The sequence below is a fragment of the Antechinus flavipes genome, chromosome 1 (genome assembly GCF_016432865.1).
Source record: "Antechinus flavipes isolate AdamAnt ecotype Samford, QLD, Australia chromosome 1, AdamAnt_v2, whole genome shotgun sequence".
Classification (NCBI taxonomy): domain Eukaryota; kingdom Metazoa; phylum Chordata; class Mammalia; order Dasyuromorphia; family Dasyuridae; genus Antechinus; species Antechinus flavipes.
In genome coordinates, this window is record NC_067398.1 from 684,942,559 (window position 1) to 684,965,821 (window position 23,263).

Sequence of the window (23,263 nt, forward strand, 5' to 3'; positions counted from 1 at the left end):
AATGTTCCCGTTATGCACAGCTTATGAAATTGATGGTTTTAATTTGCAGCAATTAAATATCGAGCTGCTGCAGCTACAGTATTAGGTGTGAGACAGATTCTTCTCATTAGCAATAAATAAATAACACAACAAGCGGTGTTTGGGAGTTGTGGGAAGGAGGGATGCTGTTTTTCTCTGTTAACACTCTGAGTTATCTATTGTTGTTGTACCTGGTCTTTTCCAGAACCGTAATTTGGCTGGAATGATTTTGTGGGATGCTGCTCAGGAAATCAGGTAACTACTTACCTGGGCTGCTTCTTGGAATATAAAACAGGGAATAAAGCAGCATCAGGCTATCAGCAAATATTTATTAAATAACTACTCCATAAAGCCCTTTTCCTTTTTCCTACTGAAGTTTTTTTTTTTTTTTTTTAGAATTTTTGAATTCTCATTGAAATATTTCAACAGGCATGAATTAAGTGCCTATTGTGGGTCAAAAGCTGTCCTTGGTACTGGAAATATCAATTTTTTTAATGGAACCTTTTCTACTTTCATGTTGTTGAATTCAGATCCTGGGACTGTGCTTTCATTATCTATGATCTATATCTATATATAATCATATCTATATCTTTATCCATTATCTAGAATGATACTGTCAAAAAAAAAAAAAAAAAAAGAAAATTTTCCTGGCTCGTAACTCCTCTCTATGTTCCCCCTCCCCACCATTAAAATATAAGCTTCTTGAGAGCAAAGATTATCATTGCTTTTATCTCTGTATCTTTAGCATATGGCACATAGTAGATGCTAAATAAATATTTTTTTCATTCATTCAAAGGCAAGTATTGAAGCACTAGCCCATAAAGGAACCTTTTCTCCCTACCAACCTTCTAGAACCTCTTTCTCCCTATCAACCTTCTAAAATGAATATATATATACATATATATATATTCTTCTTCTAAAATGAATATATATAATCTTTAAACAGGAGACATGCCCTGTAATGAGACCTTTTAAAGTTGAACCATTGGTATCCATTGATGTGCAAATGGTGCATGGAAATATATGGAAATAGGTTCAACAAAGATATGGGTTCTTCCTCAAAGCAGACTTCAGAAATCTCTGCTTCATTCATCTCAATGGAGACTCCCTTGGTAATGTATCTTCCCAGCATGGCTTCCATTTGATGGAGTGCTCAACAGTCAACAGACTTGGTTTCCCCAGTAGCTAACACAGAATGAAAGTATTTCAAAGTTTTTGAATCTTCTGATGGTTTGGGGTTAGGAAGGAGAGGGTGTCATTGACTCAGGTAACAAAGGAAAAAAAACCTTTTAAAATATTCTCTTTTCCAATGTTCCTTCCATTGTTACTGATCTTCTAGCTCTTAACTCTCTCTCTGTCCCTCGTAACCATAACATAAGAAAAGTTTTATACCTCTGATTCCAGAGTCCTCTAAACCTTTCCAGTTGTTAGGATCGTAGATTTAAAATTATAAAGGAAAGAGAATTCCATACACAAAAGTTATCTTCCATTCACTCTCTAAGCAGCTTGGAAATAGTTACTTATTTACATGTTGTTTTAGGATATAAAATTCTCAAGGGCAAGAACTGTTTGGTACTTAATATTTAGTACTCAGTATTCAGAAAATGCTTAATAAATGTTCATTGATAACTTTAGTCCAAATCCCTCATTTTGCAGATAGGGAAACTAAAACTCAGAGAAATAGTGACTTCAAAAGAATGTATGCACCTTGAATATCTATTTCATTTTTGTCTTTGTATCTCAGCATATAGCAGACATTTTTAAAACATTTATGTATTGGTTGATTGTCCAAGGTCACAGGGGAATAAATGACAGAATTGAGATTTGAACTCAGGTCCCCTGACACTAGAGAAACAGCTCTTTCCATAGTATTATTTCTTTGCTAAGCTCCCAATGTGAATATTCTATTTTGCCCATTCTCCAGCATCCTCACTTAATTGGTGAATAATTAATCCTCAGTAAAGACAGAATATTGAAGAAGTATAACTACAAAACTAACTCAGGCTTCTGGGAAGGATTGCTTCCAACAGAGCTTAGTATATATTATTAGTATTAAGTGTACAAATCTCCTAAGCACAGGGCATCTGGAGATGGAGAAAATTAGCTGGTCTTCCCCCTCTCCATTTACAAAGTATTATTCACTTCATTGGTTTTGACACATTTTTGGGTTGAGTAAAAGAAGAAAGGAAGAAAACAAGCATTTATTAAGTACCTGCTAAGTGCCAGTCACTGTATAAGAATTTTACAAATATTACCTCATTTCATCCTCTCACTACAACCTAGCAAGTGGATGCTATTATGATCCCTATTCTTTAATGGGTGATAAATCTGAAGCAAAAAGAGATAAAGTGAGTTGGTTTTTTTTTATTTTGGGTAAGACACTTCATGTTTGCCTCAGTTTCCTCATCTGTAAAATGGGGATCATAAAAGTACTTCCCTCCCAAGTTGTTGTGAAAATCAAATGAGATAATAATTGAAAAGAGCATAACACAGCACCTGGCACATAAAGTACTACTGTTATTTGAGTTCCTGTGTTTTCTGCCCTGTAAAAAGGGAACTACTTGGGGGCAGAGCCAAGATCACAGAATAGATATGTCTTTGAGCTCTTCCTGGCTTCCCTCAGAATCAATGCCAGATCAAATCTCTGATGAGTTTTAGAGTGACAGAATCCACAAATATTTGGAGTGTAACAAATTCACAGCAGAAGATATTTTGGAAGAACTTCAGAAAAGGTCTGTCTCAACCCAGTGGGAAGAGGGGGAACAATCTAGTGGGAGCCTCTTAGCTAAAATACAACAGCATTGGCTACTCTGTCCTGGTTCAGCAGCCAGTGAATCAGCAGGCTAGCTATGAGACCTCCAGTGCAACTACAGAAGGCAAATAGTGAGTCCCTGAACCCCAAGATAACAGTTGGGATTTAGCCATTCTCACCCAGCACAGGAAGGAAACCAGCAGCACTAGCTCCAAGGTAGCATGAAACTGCTATAGAGGAAGCTCGGGACAATCTTCCCTTTGCTATGGGAGCAGCCCTCAACTTTAAAAATGAGCAAAAAAGCAAAAAAGATCTCTGACCATAAATATAGCTATTATGGAGTCAGGGAAGAACAGACCCCCAAACCCGGAGGACACTAAAGGTAAAACATCTCCAGATGAAGCTTCAAAGGGTGACATAAATTGGTCTCCAATTCAAAAGGCTCTCTTGGAAGAATTCAAAAAGAGAAAAGGAGATCCTTGCCAGTACAGGTTATTTCCTTTCTGTCTTGTGTCCTAAGCACAGTATCTGCTATACAATAGGCATTTAATAAGCGCATCAGAAGTTTGGGTCCAAAGAAGAAATATTAAAAGGCTTTTCCCTACCCCTTCATTTCAGAGATAGGGGATTATGAGTATGGAATATTATATATAATATCAGTTTTTAAATGATTTGGTTTTGATTAAGTGGGAATTTTTTTCTTTTTTTTATTTTTTCAATATAAAGTTTGGCATCTGTGTTTGTGTGTATAAAGTTTCCCTGAGAAATGTAAGTGATTCAAAGAAGGCTGTAATATTATACATACGCAAACACACACACACACTCTCAACAATTCAAGTACATATATATATTCTTGTGGAACCTATATACTCTAAATCTTTCTGAGCAAGAGGAAAGCTGACATAGTCAATGTAGCCCAACTGAATAGACTCCAAGACTGATGGGGACCTCTTCTAGGTCTGAGACTTTTAAAAGACATTGATTATGAGTCCTTAGTTTCTTAATTGAATCTCATTTTCAAATTTTACAGTTTTTCCTAGCTCCTGAAATGGAGAAAAGTGAAAATGTACTACAGCCCAGATGGGATTTAGGTGACTTTTATGATTTCTATTTCAAAGATTCAAAAAAATAAATAATAATTTATTTAATGTGGTGATTCATCTACCAAGGCAGGTCAAAGACCCTATATAGCTTAGGAGAAGACTTTCTGTGGCCAAAAACTTTCATCTTCCTCTAAATTACTCTAGAGTAACACCACATTCAGCTCTTTCTGACACCAAAAACAACACTTATCTATTGTACCATCTGTCTGCATAAGTCTCATCCAGGCTGATTTCACAAAATAGACATGGTCAGTCAACAGACCCACAATGAAAGCCTTTCTTTTTTTGGCAGCTCATATTCTGCTGGGGTAGCCTCCAAGAACTCGGAGTTTTCCTCAACAACCAAATGAGATTTTGTAAAGTACATGGAGCCTCAGGGGTCAGTCTGAGAAAACTGTGCTTAAATAAGAATCACAAATCTGCAACCTTTCTGAGAAGGGAGCGGTCAACCAGCCTCTTGCTGGAAGACCTCCAATGAGGAGGGATTATATACCCCAAAACAACAGAATCCACTCTAATTGTTATAAAGTTTTGTTTTGCTTTGTTTAGTTTACAGAGGAGGAAACAGATGTTAAGTGACATGAAGTTTAATTAAGTCTCTTTAAGAGAGGACCAACCAACTTGGTCCCACTCTAACCTCTGGGGTCAAACAGAAATCTAAGGGACCAGAACAGAGATGTGGGTGGAGATTTAGAACCTTATTTAGTTTAAATCCCACTCTTCTAGGGATTTAATTGTAATCCCAATGTGCTCTAACTGCAAAGTGCTCACATCTCTCACATTTACAAAAATCCCAATGACACACATAGTTTATTCCCAAAGATAATTTCAACACAGTGGGCCCACATGGGAGAAGCATTACCTCAGTGAAATTGGAGGCAGTTTCCTTCGACAAAGACTTATTGGGCAAGCTGACTGACATATTCTGAAGGTAGCTCAGCAAGGTCCCTTCGTGCTCAGAATTGCTTCTTTGTTCATTCAGGTTGGTTATGATGGGACAATAGACATCAGTAGAGACCTAAAAAGGAAAAAAAAAAAAAAGGGAAAACAAGATATTATGAGTCATTCCTTCTAAAAATTCTATCCATAGCCTTTTAGGGAAATTGGATCCACCCAGTTCTGAGACTTGCTCTTCTCAACTCAAAAAAAAAAAAAAAATCAAGGGTGAGTTTGTCCCTATACTCCCATTTCTCAAACTGTGGGTTGCAACCTCATGTGGGATCTGGTAATTGAATAAAGAGGTAGAGAAATTATGATTTTGTAAATGATCAGTAAATATTTGATTTTGTATATCTATATAACCGAGATTATGTAAAATTTCTCAGACAAAAAGAGATTGCAAGTAGAAAAAGTTTAAGAAGTCTTGCCCTACACGATCCCTTATCTGCATGCAAATGAGAAAATGAAGATCCCCTAAAAATATATTTAAAACCGAGACTATGAAAAAAAAGAAAGAAGGAAAGTGAAACTCCCTGTGTCCCTTGTTACCCTCATGACCTTCCCCTCCAGTTCCAGATCAAAGGTGCTGTGAAGACTCTCTTTTCAACCCTCTCTTCACCCACTAAGAACAGAAGATGAGCCAATGGTTTATAAAGTCCATTAGGACCTTCACACATCTTGAGAGGCAGATTTTTTTTTTTTTAGCAAGAAGTTACAGGAGCCAGAATGAAGATGAAATGCTTTAAGAAGCCTTCCAGACATTCTCTTACCTTCATGTTGGTTGCAGCAGTGGGAGGTGTGGTAGAAAGATATACTTGCTTTCCTGGGGGATAAAAATCATTTTTTATTAAATGGAAAGAAAAGGATAGTTCTCTTTTGTTTTTTTTTCCCTAAAAAAGTTATTTCCTTTATCAAAAATTTTTAAGGTCTCTTAAAACCATCTAAGCATGACACCATAGAAAGAGCTCAAAAAGCCTCAAGTTCAAATTCATCCTCAGATACTACATGTGTGACTCAGGATGTCACTCAAATTTTATCTGCCTCAGTTTCCTTATATGTAAAACAACAACAACAATAATAATAGTCACTATCTTCCAGGGTTGTTTTGAGGATAAAAAGAAGCAATATTTGTAAAGAGCTTTATAAACCTTAAGCTAGTTGGGGTTGCATTAGATCTGAGGGCTCTCTCGGCACTCATATTCTGTTTCTAATATGTATTCCCAGGGTAGGAGACTTTTTGGAAAGATTTAAGGCTAATAAAATACTTTTATTAATGGAATTTTCTTACTTTCCCCCAAAATAAAAATTATAACCAATAGATGAATTACATTTTTGTGTTAATTATTTTGTATAATATATGACTAAATCAGTCATTTGACATCTATTTATTGGATACCACTCAAATGCATCAAAGTTTAATATGGAAAGAAGTCAGCAGCTGTTCTCCCTGTCCCAGAAGAAAAGAAGCAAAGAAAAAAAAAAAAAAAAAGCTCAGATTACAGCAAGAAGAAATTAGAAAAAATTGGTTGGCCAATTCCTCTTTCTCAGAACCTGTTGGTAAAAATTGACAATGACCTGGAACATCCTCCTAGGTAGAGGTATGATGACTTGACAATGATCATGGTGCAGTCAAAAGAACCCTGAATTTGGAATCAAAGGACTTGGCTTTGAACCTCAGCTCTGCCACTTAGTACTCATGAGAGCTTGGGGTCCCAACTTCTAAGGGACTTCTTTTCCTCCTTGTAAAATTCGGGGATTAAATCAAATGACCTCCCAGATGCCTTCCAGTTCTAGATTTAGATTCTATGACTTCTTTTTTTTAGGCAATTGGAGTTAAATGACAAGGTTGTTTAAGGTAAGAGAGTTCCTATCAGTGGATGGGAAGTCTTAATATAGGGTTACATAGCTAGTAAGTACTGGAGGTTGGATTTGATCCTCCTGACCCCAGAGCTGATGCTCTAGCCACTTTGCTACCCAGCTGCTCCTGTATTCTGTGACTTCTGAAGTCCCTTGTAGTCTTAGCAATCTTTGGATTCTCTCCTGCTCAGGGGAAAGCCTGCTCTGCTCAACTTCCGAATCATCCAATTAACTGAGAAGATGAAGACAGGAGATTGCATCTATTTCACTTGATTTACGTGTGTCTGCCTCATCTCCAGCAAAAATGTCTCATTCCCAAACCTCCCTATCCCGCCCCCAGACTGAGCTGCAGATTTCACTTCTCATCCGCTGAAGCCCCAGAGATTTCTTAGGCTGGGGGGGAAGGAAGGGGGGGGCAGAAAAGGAATGTTGACCCAGGGAAAGTCTGTGAAATGACATCATTATACCTTGCCAGCTCCTACAGCCCCTCGTCCCATGATGCCCTGAATACATCCTGAAAGAATGTACTGACCTCCACCCCAGCCCTCTCTGCTAGTTAACACATCCTGGAGGGGATCAAGGAACAAATGGAGCCCCCAATTCTCAAGGGGCATGAGGCAGGCCATACTTCATATGCCCCCAGAGGATTAAGACACCAATTTTCTTCCCTGCATCTTCCCAGGAGACAGAGCTCTCCCGGAGCAAAGCAGTAGTGCCCAGGGAAAGGGCAGGAAGAGCAAGAACTTGCCGTGAGTTACACGGCGTTCTTGCAGCATTACTCTGAACCAAAGGGATTGATTTATGATAGCTTTGGGTCTGGTGATGTTATAGAAAAAGGGTTTGTTACCGTCTCTACAACAACCAGATACAAAAGCAGATTTTTCCAATGTAACTAAAGCACTAAAAATATTAAGAGAGCATAATTTATTTGAGGCTTTTAAGTATGGAAACACAAGAGATAGATAGCTCAATCTCAAGATGATGTTCACTGAATCCCAGACAAACCTCTGCTGTGGATTTTTTTTCTCTGATATTTTATTTCCTCCAACTTGTCCTCACTAAGGTGCAAAACCCAGGACTCAATGGACAAAGACAGCAGCGCTTCAGTGGAAAGAAGGCTTGGGTTTGAAGTTGAAGGACATGAGTTAAAATTTACTTCCCGTGTGATTCTGGGTCAATTACATAATCTCCTCCTCTGTAAAAGGAAAGAATTGGACTAGGGATGGCCTCTGAGGTTCCTTGAATTCTTATGATCTCATGACTTGGGTTTGAATTCTGATTCTGACACATACTTTGTGACCTCAAATAAATCACTTCCCCTCTCTAAATGTCCATTTTTCTCGCTATAAAATCAGAGAATTGGATGCAATTATCTTTTATGTATTTTTCTAGTCTGTAATTTTATGGGACAAAAAGGCAATAAATGAGCAGTTTAGGGTCATAAAATGAACAAAGGGCAGATCCAGGATTAAGAATAAAAGTCTTTCATTTCCAATCTAATGTCCTAAAGTACCTGGAACTCGACTGGCTGGTTTTTCAATTCTTTCTCATCGCCACATCTCAGAATCTTTTTCTTCCCTTAAGATTCAGCTCAAACATCACCTTCTTCTACACGAAGCAATCCCATCCACTGATAGCAACCTTCCTGCCTTAAACAACCTTGTATTTATTCCATATACACTTATATTTGTATATGCTGTCTCCCCCAAAAGGATATAAACTCCTTGAGTGGAGGGATTATTTCATCTTTGTCTTTCTAGCTCCGGTACCAGCACAATGCCTAGCACATAGTAGGTACTTAATAAAATTTTTATCAATTGGTTTCTTATGTGAGTCAATGAACAAATGATTCTTAAATTATTTTCTCAGCACTTTGAAAAGACCTTTAAATACAGTAGGCTCTATGCCCCCATTATTGTTGCTGACTATTCCTTCATCACCCTTTTGGGGTTATTTTGGTACTGGAGTGCTTTGCCATTTTCTTCTACAGCTCATTTTATAGATGAAAAAACTAAGGCAAACTGGGTTAAGTGACTTGCCCAGAATCACACAGCTAGGAAGTGTCTGAAGTGGATTAAAACTCAGGAAGATGGAGCTTTGACTGGAGGCTCAACTCTCTATCCCCTATAGCACCCCCTAGCTCCCCATCTCTGACTACAATGCATAAGAGATAGTTTAGCATGGTGGAAAGAGCCATGGACTTGGAGCACTGAACTTAGATTTGAATCCCTGCTCTGTTGCTGACCCCATGAGTAAGTAAATTTGGCCAAATCACTTAAACTTTTTGGGCCTCAGTTTTCTTATCTATGAAATGAAAGAGATGAATAGATGTCCTAAAGTACCTTCCTCCTCCAAGTCTGTGATCCTGTTAAATTATGATATCACCACATTTTTGCAGCCCTAAGTCCAATTCCATTTAATTCCACAAGCATTGATTAACATAATACATATATTTTGTGTTGGAGATTGAACCAATGATTTCATTGATAAGGAGAACTCCAAGAGGAGGAAAATCCCTCCATTGATTTTCTACAATTTATAAATTTGGAAAACTGCCTGGGGCAATGAGAAGTCAAGCTATTTAACCAGAGTTAAACAGCCTGTGTATGTCAGAGGCAGGATTTGAATGCAGATCTTACTGGTTCTAAGGTAATCCTAATGCCTTTCCTCCAGAACCATCTCCAATATAACATACTTTGGACATAATGGTTTTCATGTTGCTTCCCCTCTTGGAGAGCTAACACTATCTTTTGCTTTTCCTTGTATCCCCAGAATTTAGCTCTATGTGCCTGGAAGAGAGTAAGTGCTTAATAAATGCTTGTCCACTTAACTATGCTGGTCCAATTATATTGAATACATAATGTTTTGTCCGTAGCAGACATGTGTTTAACAAAAAAAAGTTTGGGAAACTAAAGAGCCAATCTATTTAGGACCACAGATTTAGAATTGGAAGGAACCTAAAAGCTCATCTAATTTAATCCTTTGATTTTAAGATAAGGAAACCGAGACCCAGAAAACTGAGTCACAGGAGCAGAGACAGGCTTGTCAGAATTCTTTTTACCATAGCATTTGCTATCTCCTAGCACAAAAAAAAATATATCTATATATACTGAAGTTCAAGCAAATTGTTAATTTTTTTATCTTAAGAAATAGGAGTTCTAAGAAAGGACTATGTTTATTTGAGTATATTTTAACTCCTATACCATTAAATCAGATCAATATGGGAGGTAGTAGCAGTGGATTGCTGGTTTTAGTGTTTTGTTTTGGTCAGGCAATTAAGGTTAAATGACTTGCCTAGAGTCACACGGCTAGGAAGTGTTAAGTGTCTGAGTCTGGATTTGAACTCAGGACCTCCTGATTCAGTGCTCTATCCAGTGCACCCCCCCTCCATGTTGGTTTTTTAAGGGATTCTATCAAAAACAAATGCTTCAAGAAATAGTCCCCAAATGGCTCACACTCTCACTGACCGATGGCAGCTGTAAAGTACATCCTGATTTCACTGGGTGTCAAGGCTCGTTCCCAAATAATGAACTCATCAAAAGCCCCGTTCTCATAATTCTTAGGCTGGTCTCTGTCAGAGCCGATCACCAGGTTGACGTTGGGTTCCCCATAGGCGTGAGATACTTTCCCACTTGGGTCAGTGGTGTTCAGAGTCCCATTGACGTAGACTTTCAGGCCTTCCTTGGATTTCCACGTGAATAGGATGTGAGTCCAATAGGGACCTAGAGAAAAGCAAAGAATCAGAATCTTCCTCCACCACATCTTTCACAGGTGGGGCCATCCTGACGTTGCCTGAAGATCCCTAGCAGAAAGGAGCCCGCCACGTCCGATGGCAGCCCCATGCTGGACTGCTCTCACCTGTTCTTTCATGGAATCAAAACCTAGATTTTTTTTGCACCAGACTCTGATTGCCACCAGTTCTGTTCTCTGAAGCCCGAGCAGAGAGATCATCCATTCCTCAGAACAAGTCTCATCTAATTTCCCAGGCAAACTTTGGCTTGAATTCTTAGAAAGGAATTTATAGAGAATTTTTCTTCTCCCCATTTTCCAGATGCCCACTGATGTCTACATTAAACTGATGTCAATTTTCTATGTGACAACCCATTCAGGGGTCCTCAAACTTTTTAAATAGGGGCCAGTTCACTGTCCCTCAGACTGTTGGAGGGCCGGACTACAGTAAAAACAAAAACTTTGTTTTGTGGGCCTTTAAATAAAGAAACTTCATAGCCCTGGATGAGGGGGAGAAACGTCCTCAGCTGCCGCATCTGGCCATGAGCTGTAGTTTGAGGACCCCTGCCAGATGCTCAATTATAATTGCATATCCCCTCTAGGTCTCCTCTTCCCTGGGGGCTGCTAAATTTCCTGGGAATCATTTTAATGCCTATATCTATTTCTAAATTGAGTAAATTTTAACTTACTTAAATTAGTTTCAATAATTATCTCTGGTGGAGCTATGATTTTCTCCTTTACTACTAAGTACAAGTCAAAAAAATAATCACAGAATCTCAGAGCTGGAAGAAATCAAAGTGACCATCCAGCTCCACTCACACTGTCTCCATTATAACATAGCAGGTGGGAGAACAGCCAGCCTCTGCTTGAGGACCTCCCGTGAGGGGGAATCTCACTAAGCCCTGGAGCACTCCATTTCACTTTGGGACAGATCTTATTATTAGAAAGATTTTCCTGATCTCAAGCCTCAATTTACCTCTTTGTAACTCCTGCCTTTTGAAGCCAAATAGAACAAATCTAATATTTCTTTCACTTCAAATATTTGAAAACATGTGTCATGCTACTCCAATTCCCACCTATCCAAGTCTGTCTTCTCTTCTCCAAGCTTAGGATTTTTTTCTTTCAGTTATATAATACAAACTCAAGGCCCTTTACCATTCCACTGCCTTCTAGCTAATCAATGAGCTCCACAAATGGATGTACTATCCTAGATATGATTTGACCAGAGAGAAGACCGTGGGATCATCACCTCCTTATTCCTAGAAATTTACCTCTCTTAAATTATAAATGAAAAGCTTGTGATTAAGTGCTTACTGCATCCAAAGCACTGTGCTGACTGCTGTACCCCTAAGTAACACCCTGAAAGGCCACAAACAGCTTGTCATGTCAATGGAGAGTTACATAAAACCAGTCTCTCTACCCTTACTCCATTCCACTCCCAATAAACATTTGCAGCCTCTTCTTCTCCTGGGAAGACTGAGCTCATCCAGAATGAGCCTCGGATTTCTGGGGCCACTTCCCCTGAGAAGGACCCCCAGGCATTTGCCAAATAATGATGTGAGGAGATCATAATGGCCTTATGGGCTGGGGAGAACACAATGACTCTGAAATAGCAAACCACCCTCTGAAATTCTGCCAGTAATTTTAAATTGCAAAGCAATTACATCAGGTGTTCTGGCTAAGTATTATGCAACTTTCTAGTCATTTTTGAGCCTCTGAAGAACATTTGACCCTTAAATAGATGCAAGGTATAATTGCCCTCTCCTTTGGAGGTGAGAATAATAATAACCTATTTGGTGTACAAATAAGAGTTTATACCACCAGCTACGTACTTTCTCCATCCCTCATATGCCCCCATGCTGGAAAACAATCTGAGTTTAACAAGCCAACACCAATCAGCACGAGGAAATTTAAGTTCAAAGCTTAACGGAATCCTGGCTTCCATAACTACACATACAAATAGGGTTGGGATAAATGAGTTGTTTTAAAAGTATCTGTAGGGGGGAAATGTTTTCATAATTTCTGTCAGGTTTCTTTTTTTCTTAAATGAAGCTTTTCATCACCATGGTGTGTAACTGCAATAAGGCTGTAATTTGTATTTTTAGCACCTAGGACAAGCTTTTAAAAATGGGAAGAGGTTGGGGGAGAGGCAAGCAATAATACAAGTTCTCTCCAAGCAACTTTTCATAACAAATTCAACTGAGAGGTGGGGAAAGAGAATACCATCTCCCATAGTTGAGGACCTGCTTATATGGGGATGGGGTACCCCAGTTGATGGAAGGGTGGACTTAAAAGAAAGTATACCCCCACACCATGCCATCTTTAATTCATTTATAATGCTAGGAGAGTTTAAGAACTATAAAAGAGACTTCTCTGATTAGTGCCCTGAAGCAAAGCCCTAGCTGTCCCATTCTAAGAACAGTTAGGATGCTGATGATACTTATTTTAAATTTTAAATCTCCTAATATAGAAATATATTCTAGCCTGTGTGACCCTGGATAAGTCACTTAACCCCAATTGCCTCAGAAAAAGGCAAAAAAAAAAAATACACACACATATATATATATATATATATATATCATGTTTTCATGCTATATGAAAACATATAGAGAGAAGAAGATAGTTTAGAACTCAACTTTTATTTTATATGTTAAAAATAAATATTTTTTTTTTAAAAATTCTTAAATCTTCTGTCTGACTCCCCCCCCACTTACATTCTCCAGGCAGTAGAAGCCCAGCCAATGGAGAATGATGGAAGTTTTGTCTCCATCCCATACTCCCCACACATCTCCGGGGTTTGGCAGTATCTGTGTGTCTTGAATATATCACCTACCAGACTCACTCACTGCTCATCACATAAAGTAAGAAAAGAAATTTCCTGAAATAGGTCAAAAGTATCTGCAGCTCCTTAAGGTACAGCCTGTCCTCCAGAAGGGAAAATGCCCTCCCACTTGTCAGCCACCTTCCAGCTCTGAACAATGTCTCTTGCAATTTAAGATTCTATGTTTTCCCAAGTTTATCCAAGTGACTGAATCATTGGGCCACTGGGACCACGGCATCACAGACTGACCTAGTTTATAAGCAAATATTTGAAATGTACTCCCTCCACATCTCCACCCCTAAGAATCCTTGTCCTTCTTTAAGGTTTAGCTTAGGTACCACCTCCTCCTCGGAGCCTTCTTGGTTCCGTTGTTACAATGGACCAGGCCAGGTCCATTTGCTACCTTGCCCCTCAACATCCCCCCAGCTACCACAACTTCTTATAGGATTGCATGAGCTCCCAGGGCATGGCTCCACAAGCTATTCCAGAAAGAAAACATAAAGATGGACAAAGTCACCAGAATGGTAAACATTTAACTGTCCGCAGAACTGTGGCCAAATGACTGGTCCTTAATGACATCCAAAAAAACTATAAAAACCGGAGCAACAGAACCAGCCAGAGACAGAATCGAGAAAAGGATCAATGTGGCTGTGTTGTTCTGAGTGAGTGAATCATACAGGGTAAGGGCTAGAAAATAAAAGATCAACTTCAAAATTATAATGAAATTATGAATATGTGACTCTTTGCTCAAGAAGCTTCAATGATTCCTTCAGTTTCTTTTATTTTAATTCCAATGTCACATTGCTTCCTCTTTTTAGAATTTCTACCTCTCATAAAGGCTCAGCTCATTTCAACACCCTCCATGATTTTTCCTGATTCCCTCCCACCCCAGTTAGTGTTCTCCCAATTACTTTATATTTTCTTTTTATGTATTTTACATTTGCTTCTTGGTGTACAAGCTGTATTCTCCCTCACCCCCTGGTAGAATATACATTCCTTGGGAGAGGATTATAAAAAGTTTCTCAACTGAAATCATCTTAACTCAGAATTATGGAAAGAGCTCTAAATTTGAGGTCAAAAGACCAGGGTTCAAATCCCAGCTAGTTAAGAATCTGGAGTGAAACATTCATTTAGTTTCCAGCATATAACAGATACATTTTTTTTAAATTATAGCTTTTTATTTACAAGATGTATGCATAGATAATTTTTCAGCATTGACAATTGCAAATCCTTTTGTTCCAACTTTTCCCTCCTTCCCTCCCCCAGATGGCAGATTGACCAATACATGTTAAATATGTTAAAGTAGAAGTTAAATACAATACATGTCCAAACAGTATAATAGATATTTAATAAATGCATGTAGAATCAGTTTGAAAAACACACGTGATCCATGGCAAAAGGGGAATGCATGTTCAAATGGTGAGTTTTATAACCTTCCCTAATGACCCTCATAAGCAATAAGCTTATACCAAACAAACAACCTGGTAGTTAAGGATTATTATCAGATTATGGCGAGTCTGTTCTTTATCATTGAATGCTTTGGGCCCTATCAAGCAAGGTATTTGCCCTTCAGAGTCTCCCAGCAGAAGCCTAACAGATTGCTCTGAGATTTACCTGGTGGGCTGAAGCTGGCCTCCCACTTCATGGAATTCTCACGGGTGTAAAACTCCACAAAGCCTTTTCCTTCACTGGAGCAGACCTTGAATCCACTGGAAATAACCTGCCCGCCATAGGCTGGGAAGGCTGTCCTGGGCTGCTCTCCCTGGGTCTTCCAGAAAAATGAAAACGTGACTCCTGAGAAAGAAGACATGAGACTCAGTGATCAATGAGAGCAGAAAGTATCAATATTTAGGCATAGCACAGAATTGATTTGATTTGATTTTTTCATTAAAATGGACTTTTAATTGGTCTTCTCAACCCCAGTCTCTTGCTAATACATCCTCCACAGAACCACCAAATTGACATTCTTAAAGCACAGATCCAACTCCTTTTGTATGCAGTAGGGAAAAGGAAGGGGAATATCCATTTATATAACTATGTGCCAGGAACCATGTTAAGATATTTATTGCCTGTGTAACCTTAGACAATATTCTGTCCTTCTCTTTAAAACAAAATAGTTCTTGGGGTGCTTTCCAACTGGCTATCAATAAGCCAACAGAGCTCATTAACCTTCAGAAGCTCCCCATTGCTCGTGGGGCAATATAAACTCTTTGCCCTGGCATTTGCCACCCTCTGTAACTTTGCTCCAGCCTGTCTTTCCAGACATGACCCATTCGTGTTCTTCACAAATTCTATATGTTAGCCAAGTTGGACTCAACTCTACACTGTCCCCCTCCTATAAGGCGTAGGCCATGTCCTGAAGGCATTACTATTGTATCTAAGCCTTTCAAAGACCTCCTCTTCCTTCAGGTTTTAGCTTAGACCCTTATATATGGCTTCACAAGCCTTCCGGTCCCCTAGTTCTGGGTAATTTTGCCCTTTCTATCTTTATCTATATAGTTTTCCCTCCAGTGTATACCACCCATCCCTTTTATGTACAAAAGAATGTAAGAGCCTTGCAGGCAGGCATTGAGTCATGGTTATCCATGTATCCCCAGAGCATCCAGGCTCATCTCCTGTCTTCCTGATCTGTCTCTGGAGGGGAAACTAAGGCAGGGGACTTATACAGTCCTCCCTCACTTCAATCCAATTCAGTGCATGTCACGCTGTCACCTCCCTAATGTCATGGACACACAACAGGGACTTAAATGCAGTGAGTAATAAATATTTGTTGAATTAGATTGGATTGAATTGAATTAGACCTGAATGATTAGGGAAAGTTCCTAGCTGCTGAGGCTTTTAGTGAACAAAACCTGCTTTCTCTTTCCTTTCTTAGTCAGAAAGGTGAAGGAAATCTTCCTGATCTCATTTCTACACAATTGCAGAATTTCCATACTAAAAGATATTTCAGAACCCATTTAGTCCAGATGCTTCAAAGACACATGTCCCCTCCACAAGCATTCGGAGCAATCATCCAGTCTCTCCTTGAAGACTTCCAGGGAGGAAGAACTCACTATTTCCCAAAAGAAGGTTCCACTTTAGAACAGCCCTAATTATAAGGATCTGTTTTCCTTTTTTAAACCTAAATGCCTCTTCACAAATTAGAGCTGCAAGGGACTCCAGGAACCTCCACATTTTACAAAGGAGGAAACTGAGACCCAGAAACAACATTAAGTGGCTTCCCAACATTCTATAGATAATAACAGAACCATAGGATCATAGGATTAATTCATTACTTTTGCTGCTCTGTGTTCCTAGGAAGTCTTCATTCCAAGAATTAAATATCTCCTTTTAACATAAAAATTTAATAAAATGGAAGCCTTTTGGGAAATTATCCCCAAGTTTATTCCTCATCAGGGTCTCAGCTAAATTCTTTTGGGACTTAATTCTCAATCTGAGAGAACTCAGCCATCTCTTTCAAAACCCTCTTCCACATGATATTCTTTCAAAAACTTGCAGATTTCTATCCTACACCCCCTCCCACCAGATATTCTCTATATGTGTGAAATGCTTTGAAGACAGTGAAAGAACTAACTATAGGCAAGCTAGATGGTGCAATGCAAAAAAATGCTAAGACTGGAGCCAGAAGAATTGGCTTGAGAGCCATCCTTAGACCCTTACTAGCTATATGACTTTAGATGTCACTTTACTTCTGTCTGCCTCAGTTTCCTTAACTGTAAAATGGGGGTCATAAGAGAATCTATTTCTCAGGATTGTTATGAGCATCAAAATGAGATAATATTTGTAAAGTGCTTAGTGCACATAGAAGGTGTGATATAAATGCTAATTATTAGTATTGCTATGGTTATTATATATATATACAATATATATTATAAACAATATATTATCTATTACATATACAATATAATATATATTATTGTTATATATCATATATATGTTATATATTGTCTACATATGATCTGGATTCCATATCCTTCATCATCTTCATAGTCCTCCTCTAAACAGATCTCCAGATTGTCAAAATGCCCCCCAATTCCATATTTTTTGTGTAAAAAGATAAACCACTTAGCCAATTAGTTTCCTTAAGTAATTACAAAGAAACTAAGGCATTTCTTCTTGAAACCATGCCTCACTACCAACCCAGTCCAAAAATAATACTTGGTCACTTCTAGAATAGTCTCTTAATGATGGAAAAAAACAGTGATCAGCAAAGCCTAGACTTCCAGTGGCACTAAAACCAGGAAAAATGCCCCCAACTCATTCTTCATCATAATCTCCTAGGGCCATGGCTTGCCTCATCATTCTCTGGAACTATATACTGAAAAGTAAAATAAATAAAACTCGTGGTATAATTTTGCCATAAAAAGAAAATAAAGTAAGTCCCAAAAGGAGTTGTAGAAGTCAATTTTTCCAAATGGCTTCAGCAGCATATAAAAATTCTACTTGGGCAAATCAAAATGACATCCTGCTTCTGCCAAAAGCCTGTAGTAGAGCAGTGTGGGAATATCTTCCCAGAAAAAATTAAGAATATAGAGATTAATAAGAGTGGGAAGATTTTTGCCTGAAAAGTCTTATACTTGAAGAAGATTTAGTTGATTCTAATCTGATGCATCCTGATATCAACATGGTAGGAAGCAATCTGGACCTGCAGTCAAATCCCAAAACTGCTTATGAGTCCTTGGACAACCTCATTCTCCTCCTCTGTAAAATGGATAAGTTGAACAGATGTCCTCTGAGATTCTTTCTAACTCCAGGGTATGAGCTGTTGTCTCCAGTTAATATTGTAAGATGGAGGAAATCAGCCCAGGACTGAAAGAATGGAAGCTCCTTGAGAAGAGGAACTTTTCATTTTTTGGATTTGTAACCCTAGTACATGACTCTGGAACTATGTACTTTCCATATTTGGTAAAATGTCTATTAAGCGAGTATTGAAGTTGCTGAAGCTGAAAAGAAATTTGAGTATCTTCCCTTCTCTCAGATACTTCCCACCAAAAATAATAATAATAATAATAATAAGATAAACAGCGGCCATTGCATTTGTGAATAGAGCAGTAGACTTGAAATCAGGAGGGGAGGAGAAAAAGAATGGAAAAAGCCAAGATGAAGAAGTAGGGTCTGGTAATAACCAGATAGAGGAATAATATGTTCATCTCCCTTGTCTTAAAATAAGGAAATGGTGTGGGGATGGAGGGGGAAATGCAGGGACATGGAAGGAAAGAATAATGATACTTGTACAAGGTCACATACTGGCTTGTGTATGGAGTCCAGAATTGAATTGGACCCATATTCCAGCAATCATTCAACTGCATTTTACATACATCTAAGTCCAAAAGCCTTTTTGACTTTTAAAGGCCTACTATTAAAATGCAAATACCCCTAAAAAGAATATTGTAAGTAACTTTAGGATTTTATTAACGAACACTATAATGAAAATCACTTTGTTGGGCCCTTTCCAGTTGAGGCAACTAGCTTTTAGGAGTGTAGGTATCCAAGAAACAAGCAAAGGAGAAAAGGAAATAGATGCTGAAATGGAAGATAGAAAGACAGCAAAAAAATAAAAAATAAATCCATACTTTGTATAATTGACACCAGTACCCTTCTCTACACAAATGGGAGAATCAGATTCAACAAGTGCCTACATCAAAGTAAAAAGTTCAGGAGAGAATATGGAGGTCAAAAAGCACTTTTTTAAAGCAGAAAAACCAATATATTTCCATCTCTGAAAAGGAAGTCCCTCCAATCTAGTCTTCCTTTGATACCTCATTGTGCTGTGGATTTGACCACTGCTTCTTGAAGGCTAGGCTAGCAGATTTCAACTTCTGATAGGTTCATAGGATACTATATTTAGGACTGTAGAAAACCTGAGGAAAATGAATGTTGGATTATACTAATTATTATGTCAATCTGTTCATTTCCCAGACTTAAACCTCTGAAGATCAGGTCATTTTCTGAAGGTCATTATAGAATAAGGTAATTACCCCATACCCCCCAAGGCATCTAACTCCCAAACTAGCTTGGATGGAGCCCCTTGCCTCTGATTATCCCACAAATAGACGCTACTTTGAGCTAACTCCCTACCCAAGGAACTTCCATGCTCCATGCTCCCATCCTCAATAATGAAGTAATAGGAGGGAGCAAAGAAGTCTTAGCCCACCTCCCCATTAAAACATCCACCAATCAGCATTGCCTTATGATTGACAGGAGTGGTCCAAATGATGTATTGTCAAACCAATCAAAAGGAAAATAATCTAGGTATAAAAGACAGAGGCAATCTGCTCCACCACTGCAGGAGCTAACTGAACTACATTTTACCCAAGATTATCCAATTTACACTTTCCTTTAAGTACAAATCTATCCAGGGGAGACGCAAAATTAAAGTGAACTGGCCAAGATCAATCCTGGAGCTGATTTCTAAAGCTAAGTGATGGACATTCTATTCAAAAGCCCACCTTCATTTATGTTTTTTTTTAATTTTTTAAATGTTCTCCTTGGGCATCTAATAGGTCTCACACCAGTGGTGTCAAACTCAAATAGAGGAGGCCATTTGACCACACATCAGGATCCCTCCCTGCTACTTGTTGTCTTAGAAAAACACAGATTAACATTATCTGTGTTCTATTGTATTTATAATTACTTTGTTAACTATTTCCCTATGACCTTCATCTGATTTCTACATTCAATGTTGCACATACCTCTGCCTTAAATAACACCATTTTGATGAATTAAGTGTAAATGAACCAGGGACATACAAATTGGATTTCACTGGGAATCCACTGGGCTTTCAAGATAAAGGCTAGGACCATTCAAGGGGAAAATGTTGTTTGAGCTCTCAGTAAAGCAAAACTTTGGGAGAACAAAGAGAATAAAGGAAAATTATAGAAAGGAAAGAAGAGAAGAGGGAAGGGAAAAGGAGGGGAAGGGAGGGGAGGAGAGGAGAGGTAAAGTATCAAGTCTTTCCATATCAAAGATAATTCCCCATCCTTGGATGCAAAAGCAGATACCTGAGATTTGGTGTTTTGAGATGGAATGATGAGAGAATGTTTTATACACAATCTTGAATTCTCTTTCATGTTTACAGAGTATTTGTGTCGCGGAGACTTGAAGCTTTCCTAGCTTCTAGAGTATTTTCCCTTGCAGCTTTCATAAACAGGGAGTAGAACTCATGACTCTTACGTGAGAAAAGATTTGGACTGCCGGGACTAATTAAAGAATGTCTTTCTTCACCCTAAACCACCCCATTCCTGCGTTTTATGCAAAGTTAGTCCATAAAAAAGGGTGGAGAGGGCACAGTAATCCTTAGAGGTTTGAGCTCTTGGTGGGGCCATTTCTCCAGCCTTGGGAATGCCTCCAGCTAACTAGCAAAAATCAAATACAAAACAGTCCTGAATTATGTACCACGTCATGCAGAAAAGTATGCTCAACATGGCCACAAAGGTCCTACGTTCTCATCCAGGTGGTACTACTTACTACGGTTTTTGAATTGGGGAACGCCCTTCATCAAACAATCAACAAGCACATATATTAAGGGCTATGTGATAGACATTGTGTTAAATACTAGGTTTGCCATGTATAACATATATTGGACTACTTGCCATCTAGGAGATAGGGTTGGAGGAGAGGGGAGGAAATTATAACACAAGTTTTGCAAGGGTTAATGTTGAAGAATTATCCATGTATATGTTTTGAAAAATAAAAAGCTTGGGGCAGCTAGGTGGTGCAGTAGATAGAACACCAGCCCTGAAGTCAGGAGGACCTGAGTTCAAATCTGACATCAGACACTTAACACTTCTTAGCTATGTGACCCTAAACAAGTCACTTAACCCCAATTGCCTCAGTAAAAAAAAAGAAAAAGAAAAAGAAAGAAAAGAAAAGAAAAAGAAAAAGCTTTAATAAAAAAAATATACAATATATGTATATATATTTATATAAATAAATAAATACTGTGTACACACACACACAAAAAGCAAAATAGTTCAGGTCCTCAAGAGGTTTACCTTCGAATGGAGAAGGGGAAACATTGATTAATTCTCTACCAACTAGATCAAAGGAAGTCTTTGCAACTTATATTCTTAAATAGTTGTTGCCTAGAATATAAATAGGTATATTTTTAAAAAAACATACAAAATAAATGGATTTATCCAGGTTTCAATTTTCTCATCTGTAAAATGTAGGTATTAGACTAGAGAAGGGCTGCACCCAGCATGGAAAGGTAGGTGACTAACAATATTTATGAGAACATCCTGCAGAAATGAGGGTCAGACAAAGGACACCAGAACATCCTCATCATTCATCTCAAATATCCTTTCCACTTTTAAATCCTTATAATTCCAAGTCTTTTCATTCTACAACATTGTCTAGATCGTCTAGAGATTTCACTATTCTTTCTCCTGTTCTGTTTCACTGGGACTGTTCTAACCACGTGGGAAAACTCAAGGTACTCAAGCTTCTTCCTTGTTGTTGGCTCCATCCAATAGTTTGATAATAAAAGAGTTTGTAGCTATTAAGTAAAAATATGATATTTTCATTTTCTGTTGTTTGAACTTCCAAGTAACCCACATGGTCTGTAAGCTCAATATGGCAGCTAAGAAAATGAAGTCAATCTTGGGTTACAGAAAAACAGGCAGAGAACACAGAACTAAGGAGATAAACATCTGCTGTTTTCTACTCTGAGCAGAATATGACAAAATTATTGTATACAACTGACCAATGGCTTTAGATTGATGCCATACAAGGGATAATTGAAATTACAGGAAATGTTCCAAGTTCTCTTTCAACCAAGAAAGTTGAAACATGGAGAAAAGACCCAAGGAAGACATGATAACCATTTTCTTAGTGTCTCAAGGCTTATTATAGAAAAGAAGGATCAGACTTTCCCTACTTTCCCTAGTTTCAGAAATAAAAAACTGAAAAGTGGGAATTGCAAAGAGATAAATTTAGTCTTGAGGTAAAGCAAATCTTAAGAACTGGTGTTCTCCAGCTACACCCAAAGAAGGAACACTGGGAAATTAATATAAACTGCTTGCATTTTTGTTTTTCTTCCCAGGTTATTTTTACCTTCTGAATCCAATTCTCCCTGTGCAACAAGAGAACTGTTCGGTTCTGCACACATATATTGTATCTAGGATGTGCTGTGATATATTTAACATGTAAAGGACTGCTTGCCATCTAGGGGAGGGGGTGGAGGGAGGGAGGGGAAAAATCACAACAGAAGTGAGTGTAAGGGATAATGTTGTAAAAAAAATTTACCCTGGCATGGGTTCTGTCAATAAAAAGTTATTTTAAAAAAAATAATAATAAATAAAAAAAAAAAAGACAAAAAATAAAAAAAGAATTGGTGCTCTCAGTGGTAGCTAGATGATATAATAGATAGATTATTGTGACGACCATGCTAGCATGCAGAATCAGCCGGAGTCAAGATAAGCAAAAGTCCTTAATCTTTATTCTTGATCTTAGACTCAGGATTGAACAGGATGGAAGCAGAATCTCCACAACTATCTTCTCCCTCATCTACCACCAAGAGTGTATCTCATTCGTCTTACTCCACCCCCAGTCCCTCCTACAATCCTCTATACACCAGTACAGATAGTGGAAAGGACCATTTTCAAGCATATACCCATAGACTATTGTCCAATCAGTAGTTAGCCTCAAGTGTTCGGCAGTCCTGACCTCAGTGCATCGATTAAATAGTTTCAGCCCTCTATAGATCACCACTTCTGAAGTCAGGAGGACCTGAATTTAAATCCAGTCTCAGACAAAGTATGTGACCCTAGGGGATATTCTTAACCCTTATTGCAGAAGGAGAAGAAGAAAGAAAAAGAAGGAAGAGGAGGAAGAAGAGGAGGAGAAAGAGGAGAAGGAGGAGGAGGAGGAGGAGGAGAAGAAGAAGAAGAAGAAGAAGAAGAAGAAGAAGAAGAAGAAGAAGAAGAAGAAGAAGAAGAAGAAGAAGAAGGAAGGAAGGAAGGAAGGAGGAAGGAAGGAAGGAAGGAAGGAAGGAAGGAAGGAAGGAAGAAGAAGAAAGAAAGAAAGAAAGAAGAAGAAGAAGAG

General features: G+C 38.4%; 1 protein-coding gene across 1 annotated transcript in view; it reads right to left on the bottom strand.

The window, feature by feature from the left end:
- ADGRD1 (adhesion G protein-coupled receptor D1) overlaps positions 1-23,263 on the bottom strand; it is a 449,125-nt gene that overhangs the window by 397,049 nt on the left and 28,813 nt on the right. The window contains exons 6-9 of the mRNA XM_051975862.1: positions 14,834-15,013; positions 10,137-10,391; positions 5,583-5,635; positions 4,736-4,891 (exon numbers count right to left, since the gene is read on the bottom strand). Of these exons, the coding sequence (XP_051831822.1) occupies positions 4,736-4,891; positions 5,583-5,635; positions 10,137-10,391; positions 14,834-15,013 (644 nt within the window). The remainder of the gene's footprint in view (positions 1-4,735; positions 4,892-5,582; positions 5,636-10,136; positions 10,392-14,833; positions 15,014-23,263) is intronic.